Genomic DNA, 13,134 nt, shown 5'->3' on the forward strand with positions numbered 1-13,134 from the left:
AAGCTGATTCTGTGCAATAGGATTGGTAGCAGTTGGGAGGATGGAGAGGCCTTTCTGAACACAAGCATTTTTCCAAGATTTTTAAGGTTTTCACTATGTGTTAAGACAATGATAAGCAGTGATTGTTGTGGGCTCTGTGCTTGTTTGCTTCCCACGCACCTGCCCTTGTTTTGGGACAGCCCTTGGATGCTCTTCTCTTCCCATGCCCTGGTGGAGCCCAGCTTTGCAGCCCTCTGGTCTCTGCTGCCTGCTGGGTGTGGCCATCCCACCGTGGGCTCTGGATCACAAGTGGAATTCCTCGTTTACTTGAGCTTGGTGGCAGCAAGCCTCTTCAGCACAGATGCTGTTTGGGCAGTGCAGAGTGACAGAGGTGGTAAATCACATCACTGCTGTCTCCTTGTCCAGTAAGCACTCCCATAAATTCCTTAATTGTGTTTTTTGTACAGGGAATTACAGACAAACTGTAATTTTGACACAGAGCACCTGTCTCTGCCGCTGGGCTCAGGCTTTGGGCCACCTCCAGCCAGTGTTTGGCTCTTTCCAGCGGCACCACGCTGTGTTCAGGAGCCAAACAAGAATATTTGTTCCTGCATCATCACTTTCAAAGGTATTCCCATCACTCCATTGGATATTTTCCTCCATTTATCGCCCATTGGAGGGCTTTGGGGCTTTAAGGTAAAGTTCTCAGAGCTACAAGTTCCTGCTGTGTCTCTCCTGGCTCATGGCCATTCCTGCTTCCTTGGCTGGTGTGAAGCCACCTCCAGGTTTTAACTATTAATATCTATATTTGTTTCTGATGTTTTGTCCTGTTCCTGGGGAAATCCCAGCCCTCCAAACACCAGGGGAAGCTGCCTTTATAGTCCAGGCAGTGCTTTTGCTTGGCCCATGGGACCTGGCCCTGGCAGATCCACCACCCACCTTACAGAGCCCCACTCCCATGCTCAGCTCATCAGCTTTCCATGGAATAAACCCTGGATTTCTGAAACCATCACAGCTCAGTTTTGCCCCTCTGGGGGTGAGGAGTGGGGAGCACTGGAATCCTCCTTTCCTGCTGCTGCCTGGTAAGATCCTTCCTCTGCAAACAGTGAGTTGGGGTGCACGTGTGGGAAATTTGGCTTTTGCAGACCCTGGAGGGATGAATTCTTTGGAATGCTGCAGGATACCTTACCAGGGTGGGCGAGTGCCACGCGGAGAGAGCCCAAGGCCGCGTCCAAAGCCTGGAGCGAAGCCAATCTGCACACGCAGTTCATGGGAGAGAGGCTGGAAAAGCTAATTACGCCGGGGGGGTAATTGCACCCTCTGCCAGAAAGCGGAAGAGCCGCTCCCGGGGTCGGCGGTGTCGGATCGGGGAGGCTGCGTGCGGTCAGGGAGAGGGAGCTGGGAATCGAGGGGAGCGGGGAAGGTTTGGGGTTAGAGGTTGGCTTCACACAAAGGAGCGAGCGGCTGGAAGCCGGTTCGACGCCGAGAGCCAATCGCTGCTGCGGCCCCGCGATAAAAGGGCTCGGAGCCGGCGCTGGGAGCGCAGGAAGCGGCTCCGGTGCACGGCCGTGGCCTCTGCGGCGGGACACGGGCACCCAGAGCCCCGGCAGCGGGCACGGAGCTGCCCTGCGGACCCTCCTGCTCGGCGGTGAGCCGCGGCTCGGGGGCGGGAGGCGCGGGCAGACAATGACGGTCCCGCAGTGTGGGCAGCGAGGGCTTCGTCCCTGCCGGGGATCTCCGGCGGCGAGAGCTGGGGGCAGCCAGAGAGAGCGGCGGGGAGGGACAGAGGCAGGCGGCCCGGGAGAACGGAACGGAGAGGAGGGAGGAATGCAAAGGGAGAGCCCCGGGAAGCGGCACCGCTGGTCAGGAGCCGCCCCGCAGACGGGGGCTCCTCGCCAGCCCCGGAGCGGAGCCCTCCGCACGCACCGGGAACTTCTCGGCTTCGGGAGGAGGCTCGGCCGAGGTGGTCGCGGGAGGCAGATTTGGGGGGGTCGGAAGGGAGGCTCGTGTGGGCCGGGGGCGGGCGGGGCGGGGAGGCGCTGCCGGGGCTGGGGAGCGGTGCTGGGGAACAGGGGCGAGCACCCCGTGCCCGTGTGAGCCCCGGCCGGGGGCTGGTGCCCGGCGGGGCGAGGAGGCCTCTGCTGGCTGGATCTGCCCCGGGGGGTGCGTATTTGGGAGCGTATTTCGGGGCTCACGCTCCCCGTTTGGGCTGTAATTCCCTCTTTGTTGTGTGCTGCAGTACATGCCGGAGGGGGGCTGGACAGATCCATTTTATTAAGCTGATCAGAAAGAGCAGAGATGGAAGAAAAACCTGTTAGATCCCGACTCCCTTATCCCCCTTCGTTAATGCCTGCCAATTCCCGATGGTGTGTCTCCTACCGCCTCATCCAGCCTGGATTTAAGCCTTTCCAGCGATCGGTCTTTTCATCGCTTCCCTGGGGAGGCTGTTGCATGACTGTGAGATTTAATAACAACACAAATGCCATGAGCTCTGACATAACCCTTACCAGCCAGGGATCTCCCAGGGCTTCACAAAGGAGGGCAGCTCTGTTTTCATCGAGGGGAGGGGGAGAAAAGGGAACAGAAAAAATGAAATTATTTACCCACTGCCACCCAAAATTAGCAGCAGACTTAGCAATCAAGCCCAGGTCTCCTGAGTCCCAGTCTAGTGCTGTAACTACTGTGTTTTGAGCCAGCCTGATCTGTCTAATCCCCTTGGATCACTTCAAACAAGCTAAGATACCTTGTAGATCATATTTATGATCAATTTTCTGCTGATTTTTTTCATGTTGTGGGTATCAGGTTTGAAAAAAACCTGATAATCCAGTCCTGAAAATTGGGCTTTGTCCACCAAAGATGTCGTGTGAGGGCTCTCATAGGGAAGACATCTGGTGCCTCGGCTGAGCTGTTGTGTGTTTAAGGCCAGGAGTAGCACATCTGCAGCATTATTAATGTAGATTACAAAATAATTGCAGGGCAGTCGACCAAGCTTAGTCTGAAACAGCCCCAGTCAGTCCTTTTTGAATGGGAGCCCTGCAAGAAGTGAATTCCCATTTCCAAGGTGAGGGTCTGTCAGAACCAGCCTCCTGGGCTTTGCAAAGTGTCTGGATGCATCCTCATTCTTATACAGCTCAAAATCAGGTTCCTGACTCTTTCTGGTCAGCAAAAATCCCATGAGACTTTTCATTAGGAAAGGGAATTCCTCTCCAGGTTTCCTTCAGTGGCTGACTCCTGTGAGTCTTCAACTACCTCCCTGGTCCTGGAGGGTGATGGAGTTTTTCTTTTCCTTTTCTCCCACCCTCAGCTCTTGCAGGGTCTTGCCAGGCAGCTGGCATGTGCCCCCAAGACGTGTCTGCTTTTCTCTTCCCAGTTAAGTCATTTTTATCTGCCATCTGGGGATGGTGCAGTGCTTACCTCACTCTCAGCAAAAGCCCTGGGATGGAAAACATTAAATCTGGACAAAGGGATTATTGCAATATCAATGTTAAGCACACTTTAGACACATTTCCCACTCCTCTGGTGTGCCCATAACCCTCTCCATATGGCCAGCTTGGGGTTTTCAGTGACAAGGTGCCTCAGCATCCTCTGATGGGCCTCTCCAAGGGATTGCTTTTCCCAGCACACATTGCTCCACTGGAATCTTGTGGATTTCAGAGAACCAGATCCTGTGCTGGGCTCTATGGCACCTTGGATCCTAAAAGGGAGGATAGAAGTGAAGGCTGAAAATAGCCAGGGCAGCTCAAAAAGACTGATCTTTGGAGAGATTTAACTACCAATATGATTTTGGTGGTGTTTCTTGCTTACACATTCTGCATTTGGACAGCAAACAGCAGCTTTTGTAGGGCTTGTGTGGAGGCAGGGGCCATGGAAAGGGGTTGTGCTGTGTTTTGGAGTGCCTGGACCTGTACTCACTCCTACTCCTGCTACATCTGCATCTGCAGGTGGTGAAACAGCAAAAGCTTTTTGTGGGGTCTGTCGGGGCTCAAGAGATGGGCTCATCCCATGGCATCAGATAATCCTTCAGGTTGGAAAAGTCCTCTAAGATCATAGCATCAAACCATTCCCCCAGCACTGCCAAGGCCACCACTAAACCATGTCCCCAAGTGCCACATCCCCACGACTTTTAAACCCCTCCGGGGGGGGGACTCCACCATAGGAAATGCCAGTCCAAAGTCTGGTGAGTAACAGGTGATATTCCACAAGAGGAAATCAGGCAGGGTAACACTGACAGGTTGTGTTAGAGGAAGAAGGAAATTACAGGCAATTACAGGTCCATTACCTGGAGTACCAGGAAAGGTTGGTTTCTAGAACAGGCTCTGGAAGAGTAATCAAAGTCTTGGTGTTGGGAAGCAGAATAAAATGCTGGGTGGTTTTAACACAGATCACATCACGTTGGCTCAGTGTCTTCCTTGGATTTGATAAATGACTTCTGAAACAACAGAGCCTCGTGATGCAGTGCCCCAAGGAAATGATTATTTTAGGTGGAGACAGGAAAAAGCACAGGGAAAAGAGAGCAAAATGGAAGGAGGACACTTGGATTCTTCCACAAGGAGGGATGTAAGGACACATCAGGCCAGAGGTTTTCAGGGGTGCTGGAGTTTTGTTTCAGAATACCAAGGTCTGAGATCTCCCAGGTGTGGAGCTGCCAGACCAGCTCACCTGTTTGCATCGGGCCACCACGGTGGCTGTGGCAACAGAGAATCCATCATATGAGAACAGGTTAAAAGGAATCTGCTTCTCCTGCTAGAAAAAGACTGATCAGGAATGTGGTTGCTCTTCATGAATCCCACTGAGAGGCAAATATATGGGAGAAGAACTAATGTCTCGTGGTAAATGGATATACATTTGTGTAGGAAACCAGGAGGTGATGTTTCCAGGTGGAGCATGGTCTATGGAAGAGATTAGGGAAGAGCTGGCAAGGGGAGGGAAGGACCATGAGCTGCTGTTTGCCTGTTGTGCTTGTTTGCCCCAGGTTTATGTTGCACCTCGGTGGTGCCGTTCTGCAGAGCTTCCAGGGTTTCTCCCGGTGAAGCGCTTTTGTCTAATGTCCAGCCTGAACCTCTCAACCTGCCATTTTCTTCTGGCACTACTGAGAATTTGTCTCTGCTTGGAAAAGTCTCTTCTCATCCTCCCAGCAGGATTTCTGCTCTGCTTCTCTGCTCTATCTGAGCTGCCAGTAAGACAAGAGATTCCAGGGAGCAGAGATCCCCTCCAGATCATGATTTTAAATGGATGCCATTAAACACAGCCACAATCCCAGGACTGGGCAGCCTCAGTTACTGCTTCTGGAAAGCAGATGAATCCCAGGACCATCCTTCTGGTCCATGGGCCCCCTCACTGAGAGGAAGGGGCAGGGACTGGGACCAGCCCAGTCCCCCAGGCCCTGGTGCTTCCAGGGCCGTGCACCTCCTCCTCAGGGGAGGCAGGGATGAAGGTGGGAGAGGGGAGTGGGTGGGCAAGGGCTTCCCTCAGGCTCCCCCTCGCTCCTGCGGGTCTCCCATTGTTGCTCTGACAAAGGCAGCCCTGTTCCTCCCCACAACTGTTCCTTGTCAGCATCCCTCAGCATTTCGGCTGCAGATTTCCTGCCCACTGGCAGCCTTTCAAGAGGCAGAACGTGGATGGAAAGGGGATTAGTGGAGCAGTGGTGGAAGGTGGCTCCCGGCTGTGGGGTGCAGGCAGGGTCAGGTCCACTCCCCAGGAATCTGATGGGCAGGGCAGGAGTGTCCCCAGAAGTGTCCGGATGCTCCTCCCTGGAGCCCTCCCCACTGTGCCAAGCCAGCAGGGACCTGCCCTGGGTCCCCAGTACCAATGAGGTCAAGTGGTTGGCTCAGAGCCATACAAGAGCCAAGACCTGAAGGGATTCCATGCCTAAAGTGGGAGCTGTGGCCCCTGGGCTCAATCCATCATCCCTTTCCTGGCACTGCTGTGCCTGGTTCTGGACTGGCCTGTTCGATGCTGGTTTTGCAGCACACTTTGTTTCATGGTGTGGGTCAACTGTGAGACCCCAAGACTGCAGAAACTGAGCCTTGGGAGCTGGGTGATTCCCAGGCTCAGGAGACATGCTCTTCTAGCTCCTGTTCACCTCCTCCCTGCACTGGCCAGCTGAGAGGGATTGATGGCCATGGAGCTGGAGGGTCGGCACTGTCCTATGTGTGGGTTTCACTGATCCTGCACAGGATCTCAGGGATATCCATCCCCACAGCCATCAGCTCAGCCCGTGATTTCCTGGGGGAAAGGCCTGACAGCCTCTCTGAGGTGTCTCCCCTGCTTGTGCCTCGCCATGTTCTGGGGACACTCCATGTCCTCTGAGGACGGAGGAGGAAGGGGGCCCAGATCCCCCACGCTGTGCTTTGCCTTTGGGAAAACCTCCTGCAATGGAGCAGTGATCCCTGCTGTAAACAAACCTTTCCCAGGGCTGCTAATGGGAACCATATGGCAGAGAGGGGCCTCTCGCCCTCCCAGTCACGCTCCTTTCCTGCTTCCCTGTGCCGGAAGCCCACCGGCTTTCGGGGAGCCCCGCGGCCAGCGCCGGGCTGGGGCCTGCTGGGAACGGGCTGGATCAGCACTGGGGGAGCCCTGGTGGCCCCTATGGAGAGGGGAAGGGGGAAAGGCTCCCTGCACCCGTCCTGGCTGCGGGAAATGTGATCCTTCAGAGGCAGGGAATTGGGGAATTGCCTTGAGGGGCCACCCCAGATGTTCCCTCTCCCTCCATCTGCCCCAGGGTCAGGCAGGGCAGTGAGAGGGGATGCGGGAGGCTGTTAGGGAAAAGGTCTGTGACCAAGCAATGTTGCCTTCCTCCCCTCAAACTGCTTGGAGCCCTCAGTCACTACGAAGGGCAGGATGAAGAGAGGCTGGAAGGCAAAGGGGTTCTCACCTTGTCCTGAGCCAAACACCTGAAACTGCTGGCACGACCAGGACAGGAGAGTCCTCCCTCCTGCTCTTCCCAGGCTGTGTAAGTGGCTAACGGCTTTAGGGAACAGAGGTTTGGAACAGTCGGATGCAGCAGTGATGGTGCCAGTCTCCCTGTGGGGCATGGCCTCGCCTTTCTGGCTTTGTCACTGGTGCCCACTGCACCCCTCAAAGCCAGCGAGCCCCGAGGCTGCCCGAGCCCTTGTGAAGCCTTTGTAACATCAGTGTGGCAGCGTGTCCTTAGGCACTGCCCGTGTCACTGCATTCCTCCTCTCTTGGAGTGTTGGCTGCCCTGGGCTCCAGTCCCAACCTTTGCTTCTGGGAAGAGCGATGACAGCAGCTGAGAGCCCCCAAGAAACCCTCCTGCAGTTTCTCACTTGTTCTGGTTCCCTTATCGCCTCAGCACACCCTTCCCCTTTGAGATTTCTGCTCTTGCCTCCTGCCCTTCAGCAGGAAGGAGGTTCAGCAGCTCCTGCTCCTGTGCCTGAAGGGCGGCTGCACCGAGGGGGCTCTTGCTCGAAACAGCGGCTGGGAGAGTGTGGGCACGGGGCTGCCAGAGGGTATGTGCATGGTGGGCAGAGGGATGTGGAGAGGAAGGGGCTGGATGGAAAACATCCAGCCATGGGGTGGGATCAGTGGGCTGGAATTGAAGGGAAAGGGGTTTGAGGGCATGAGAAGCAAAGAAACAAATAGTAGGTGGAAGTAATCATGTGCTTATCAGAGAACCCCTGAATGGTTTGGGTTGAAGGGACCTTAAAGATCATCTCGTTCCAATTCCCTGCCATGGGCAGGGACACCTTCCACTATCCCAGGTTATGGGGGAGGGCAAGAGGGGGGTGATGGAAAAACGGAGGGAAAGAAGGTGGCTGGAGTAGGGGAGGAAGATGAGCTGTGAGGGAAGGGAAGCTGGGGGAGGACAAACGTTTGTAACAGGCTGGGGTGAAGGTGAAAAGCAGGTGAAAAGGGGGAGGGTTGTGTATCTGCGTTAGAGGCATGTGTGGGGTGGGGACACCCAAGTTTTCTGGGCCCCTCGTGTTCCCTGCAGGGTCTGTGCTGGGCTGTAGGACCCAACAGACCCCAGAGACACGAAGAGAAGGTCTTGTCCCAGGGAATGGGGGGCAGGGAGGGGCTGTGGCATTGGGCTCTGGCCCCCAGCAGATGCTGAGTTCGGCAGCAGCTGCCTGCAAGTGAGCTCGGAGAGCAGGAAATAACAACCCAACCGCAGAGAGACGGGAAATGATTTTGGTAGAACAGGGGGCTGGGGCTCAGCTGAGGCTGTGAAATGTTTGCAACCAGGGTTGTGCAGCCCCAGGGCTCACCCACCGGTGCCCAGGGCCTGGGGCAGAAGTCTTTCAATTCTGAAAGCAGCCACGAATTTTGGGCGCTTTGCTGGGTGTGACGCAAGCCTGGTGTCAGCTGCTGGGGGTTGGCAGCCAAAGAGGCCCCCAAAACCCAGGACATGTTTGCAAATGTCCCTGTGAGATGGGCATTGAGGAGATGCCCCTTCCCCAAGCCCTCCACCCTGACACATTTCTGCCCTGGGGCGTCTACCCCAGTCCTCAGGCAGCAGGAAGGTTTTTGGGGTGACAATATGAGGCCAAGGGGGTTCACTGGGACAGGAAAGCAGCCCCAGGCAGAGGGGGATGCTGGTTTTCCAGCCCCCAGCTCATCCCCATCATTACAGAGCCACCCCTTCACCCTCCTTTTTGCTGCTCTGCTCCTCCCTTGGCAGCATTCACTCAACCCCACAGTTCTGTCCTGTGTATTCAAACCAGGGCTCATCTTTCACGGGTGTTCTGAAGGTAAAGTGCGGTGGGGAAAACCCCTGGAGGAGCTGTCAGTGCCTTTTTAGCTCTTTTTTACCAAAAGGGGTGATTTGCAATGTGGGTGGCTTTCCCCTGTGCTGGTCCCAGCCCTGTCAGCCTCATCCTCCCAGGCACCCAGCACATCACACCGGGCCACAGCTCACGGGGCTCAGCCTGAGGGAGACGTGGGCTCCTCGAGAAGACAAAGTCCCCATCACTTGCTCTGCTGAGCTGTGATCGGTGAGAGTTTTCTGGGCTAAAATTAGACTAAAATCACAGTCCTTCCTCCAGCAACACCAGTCCTTTAGTGGCTGCATTACTGAAACGCGGGGTGCTGATTTTGCTGCCTTGGCTTGGGGTCAGCCTTGCTGCCAGTGGCGTGACCATGTGCCAGCAGGTGCTTCCATGCGTGGCTTTGGAGTAGAAACCATCACATCACCTCCCGGGTACTCAGATCTGACCCTGCGGAGGAAGCTTTGAGCTCCTGCAGAGCTGCTGGGTTTGGGTGATGAAACCAGCCCTACTCCTGATGACATTTCCTTTCCAGGTGTTGCAAGACGTTTGTCTTAGACATCTCTGCAGAAATATCGACCCACGGACTTCAAGCTCAGGATTAAACAGACGGAGAAGGGAAAGGAACCATGTTCCAGGCCACGGGAGCCGCCAGCCCACCCCCAGCTCATGTACGTGGCATCCTGTGGTTTGTATGGGAATTTCAGCTGGGTTTTGGTTCTCAGGGAGGGAGGGTTGTGTACAGAAGCTGTGTTCCCGACCTGACATTTTGGGGTGATCAAAGGCACAGTCACTGCTACTCAAACAACGGGACTGGGGACAGGAATGTTCCAGCAGAAGGTGCTGTTTGCTGAGCACACTGAACGCCAGCTCAGGCTCTGGCCCATGCAGAGCTCTCATCCCGCGCTGTCTTGAGTTGCGTCTGTTTGTTTGTGTTTCCATGGCTTTCCGTGATCACAATTGAGAGCTTTCGAGCTGCGTAGGACTGGAGTGATTGGAGATGGAAAAACATAAAGGCTCAGGAACATCTCCTGCTGGGACAGGATACGGCCCTTCCCCGAGGGAAGATCTATCAGATATGGAATAGATCGTGGCCTGATCGGGGCCAGGAGGCTGCCGAGAAGTGACGAGCAGCCCTGGATTGCCGTAGCCTTGGGAACGGACGCAATCCCAGCTCCAGAGAGGCAGCATTTTCCTTAGCTCTGGTCAGCTGAGCCTGGAAACAGCATATTAAATCCTAACCCCAGGAGAGCACCTGCAGTTGTTCTACCAGTGCCAAGGGATGCAACTGGTTTTACACGGCTGGAGCCTCCTCACTGCCCATGTCCCCCTGTTGACTTTGGCTCCTGCTCACAGCCTCATGGGAGTGAGAGGAAAATCACGTCCCTGACCTCAGTCAGTGAGAGCAGCTGGGAAACGTCTGAGGAGGCAGCTCGGCAAGGGGAGAGTTTCCTGTGCGCCTCTTAGGCAAACTGTTTCCAAAAATACAGAGGAGAAACGATGGGGAAGGACAAGGCAGAAGGAGCAGAGGGTGGGGGATCAGCCTGGGGCAGAGAGGGGCAGTGCTGGGCAGGCAGGGCCAAACTGCAGCCAGAGGAAGGACAAGGACAGCAGGGTGACGTCCTGGGGTGACATCCTGGGGTGACGTCCTGGGGTCACACTGCCCCAGCCTTGGGAACAAGGAGTGAGGAAGATGAGCCAGCCCTGACTGGTCACCTTGCTGGAGTGCGATTGCCCCTTGGATCCCAACTTTGGGAAGGAGGGAGCATTTCTGCCAGTGCCAAGGAGGGTGAAACTCTTTGGGGTGGCTGCCGGGGATGCAGCAGGTGCTTGTGCAGGTGCCTTGGGGAGGGTGCAGGATGTGGAGCAGGTCAGGGAGGAGCAGGTTTTTGCCAGGGGCTTGTGCCAAGCTCTCATTTGGATTTCTCCTTCCCTTTTTAGGAGGCCAAGAACAGCTCAGGAGGCAGCACAGTGCAGCGCTCCAAGGTACCTTTGGTTTTTCCACATCATCCCAGAATGGCCTGGGTTGGAAGGGACCTTAAATCTCATCCAGTGCCACCCCCTGCCATGGGCAGGGACACCTTCCACTGTCCCAGGATGCTCCAAGCCCCGTGGAACCTGGCCTTGGACACTTCCAGGGATGGGGCAGCCACAGCTTCTCTGGGCAGCCTGTGCCAGGGCCTCATCGTTCTGATTCATGGCAAGGGTGGAAGGGCCAAAAGCCCAAGGGCCAAGCTCCAATCCAGCCCAGCATCAGTGGAGTGGCCCAGGGAGGGGGAGGGAGATGGGGCTGCTTCCTGCTCCCCAGTGCTCCAGTGAATGGCGGGCAGGGAAGAGGGCAGTGCAGGGATCCGGGGTGTCCCAAACGCCTTCCTCATTCTCTGTCTCCCTTTGCTCTGCCCTTGGCCAGTCCTTCAGCCTGAAGGCACAGGTGAAGGAGATGTGCACTGCCTGCCAGAAAACCGTGTATCCCATGGAGCGGCTGGTGGCCGACAAATTTGTCTTCCACAACTCCTGCTTCTGCTGCAAGCACTGCCACACCAAGCTCAGGTGAGCCAGGCTGGAGGCTGTGGTGGGACAGGTGTCACTGCAGCTCTGCCAAGACCCTCCCACACAGAGCACCCAGCCCCTATCACAGCCCCTTGCTTGGCCAGTAGCCAGAGCCCCCCAGCCCACCCATCACAGCAACACAAAGGTTTATCTCCACACCTGGGCCCAAGTCTTAGCTAAATCCCACCTGCTATGGAAGGAGAGATGTTTCCCCCTGGGAGCAGCCTCAGGGGAACAGGGAGCTGAGCCAGAACCTCCTACTAGAGGATACAGAGTTGAGGCTGAGCTCCCCGGGGACCTCCCCATCTCTAATTACAGCAGCCCCCAACAGCCTCTGCTGGTGGGAGGGGGCTGCTGGCCCTAAGGGCCCCCTCCTGCATGTTCCCTCCTCTGCTGTCCCGATGCCCCCAGGCCCCCCACACTTCCCCCAGGCTGCAGCGAAGTCTCCATGCCCAGCTAACCCTGCCCTCCCTCCCCAGCCTGGGCAGCTACGCCGCGCTCCACGGGGAATTCTACTGCAAGCCCCACTTCCAGCAGCTCTTCAAGAGTAAAGGCAACTACGACGAAGGCTTTGGGCGCAAGCAGCACAAGGAGCTGTGGGTGCACAAGGAGGTGGAGAGCGGGACCAAGTCGGCGTGAGCGGGGCCAGCCCCCGCTCCTGGAGCCCAGCTGAGCCGGGCGCTAACTGAGCTGATGTAAAGCAGGACCTGTGGGAGGGGAGGGAAGGGGGGGGTAGCCCACCCCTCTTTGGAGGGTGCTCAGAGGGGTCCTGCAGGCCGTAAGGACAGGGCAGAGGTGACCAGGGCGCAGCCCCCAGACCTGAAGCCCTCTCTCTGCAGGCCCCTCTCCCCAGTGAGATCAGAGCAGAAGCAATTGCCCCCCACGGGACCCCCAGCCCCGTTGATCCATTTCAGGCCTGTCACCACGGAAAAGGAGATGAGCTGGGGGCTTAACCAGCTTGTGAGTCACAGCAGAGCTCCCAGCTCCCGCCACACCAACCCTGCATTGCTGGGGCTCTGGAAAAGGAGGGTCCTTGGTTTACATCAGCTCAGTTCAGCTGGGATGGTTCAGCCTTAAGGATGTTGCCCTGCCACTGTTTAACAGTGTCTCTTTTTTATATTTGCCCTCGACTGGTACGTTCTGCGCCGGAGCCTCGCGGCAGCTTCGCGCGTGACACATGCGCTCCTTTATTTTTGTAATACAAGGTTTCCGAGCCTTCCCTGTCTTGTCCTGTGTTCCCAGGGGCCTGGGGAGGTGGGAGCAGTGGTCAGCTCTTTCTCTTACTGCCCAGGTACTGTGGAAAGAGCCTCTGTCCATGCAGGATCAAGGAAGTATTCCTGGATACCTGTATGTAATGTTATGAGTGAGGCTGGGGGGGAAGGGGATGGAGGGAAGGGAAAGAGGCAGCCCAGCCCTCTTTGGAGAGTGCTCAGAGGGATCCTGCAGGCCATGAGGACTGGGCAGAGGTGACCAGGGTGCAGGCCCCTGACCAGAAGCCCCTCTGGGGCCCCCAATTTTTTGGGACCCAAACCAGGATTTCAAATTCCACATCAGTGTTGCCCTGTGAGCTGCACAGCCCAGCTGGAACCTTCCACCAGCTGCCGAATGGAGCCCAGACCACCCTCAAAGGGAATTCACTGGCCTGTGGATCCCTCAGGATTAAATCCACCCCTTTGCTCTGATACGTCTCACTCTCTCCCCTCCGCATCAGTGGCCATCGTGCCCTGTCCCTGCCTCAGTGACTCTGCTGGGGCAGGATGGGCATCAGTGCTGGGCTGGCTGGTGCCACACAGGTCTGGCTTGGGTCCACCCCATATCCAATGCCCTGGTTTGGACAGCACAGTCCATACAAATTAATGATCCCAGCAAGCCCTGCCAG

General features: G+C 56.3%; 1 protein-coding gene across 3 annotated transcripts; it reads left to right on the forward strand.

Moving 5' to 3' along the window:
• The first annotated feature begins 945 nt into the window (after window positions 1-945).
• Window positions 946-12,474, forward strand: LIMD2 (LIM domain containing 2). 3 transcript variants are annotated; one of them, XM_048320309.1, is made up of 5 exons: window positions 946-1,061; window positions 9,241-9,376; window positions 10,647-10,691; window positions 11,116-11,255; window positions 11,735-12,474. In XM_048320309.1, exons 2-5 carry the CDS (start codon window positions 9,335-9,337, stop codon window positions 11,892-11,894), a joined length of 387 nt encoding a protein of 128 aa, XP_048176266.1. In that variant the 5' UTR covers window positions 946-1,061; window positions 9,241-9,334; the 3' UTR covers window positions 11,895-12,474. The 3 variants fall into 3 exon arrangements, with proteins under 3 accessions (XP_048176266.1, XP_048176260.1, XP_048176273.1); XM_048320303.1 differs by lacking the exon at window positions 946-1,061 and adding an exon at window positions 1,370-1,627; XM_048320316.1 differs by lacking the exon at window positions 946-1,061 and adding an exon at window positions 1,656-1,942.
• Window positions 12,475-13,134: the final 660 nt, after the last annotated feature.

The sequence above is a fragment of the Corvus hawaiiensis genome, chromosome 1 (assembly GCF_020740725.1).
Source record: "Corvus hawaiiensis isolate bCorHaw1 chromosome 1, bCorHaw1.pri.cur, whole genome shotgun sequence".
Lineage (NCBI taxonomy): Eukaryota > Metazoa > Chordata > Aves > Passeriformes > Corvidae > Corvus > Corvus hawaiiensis.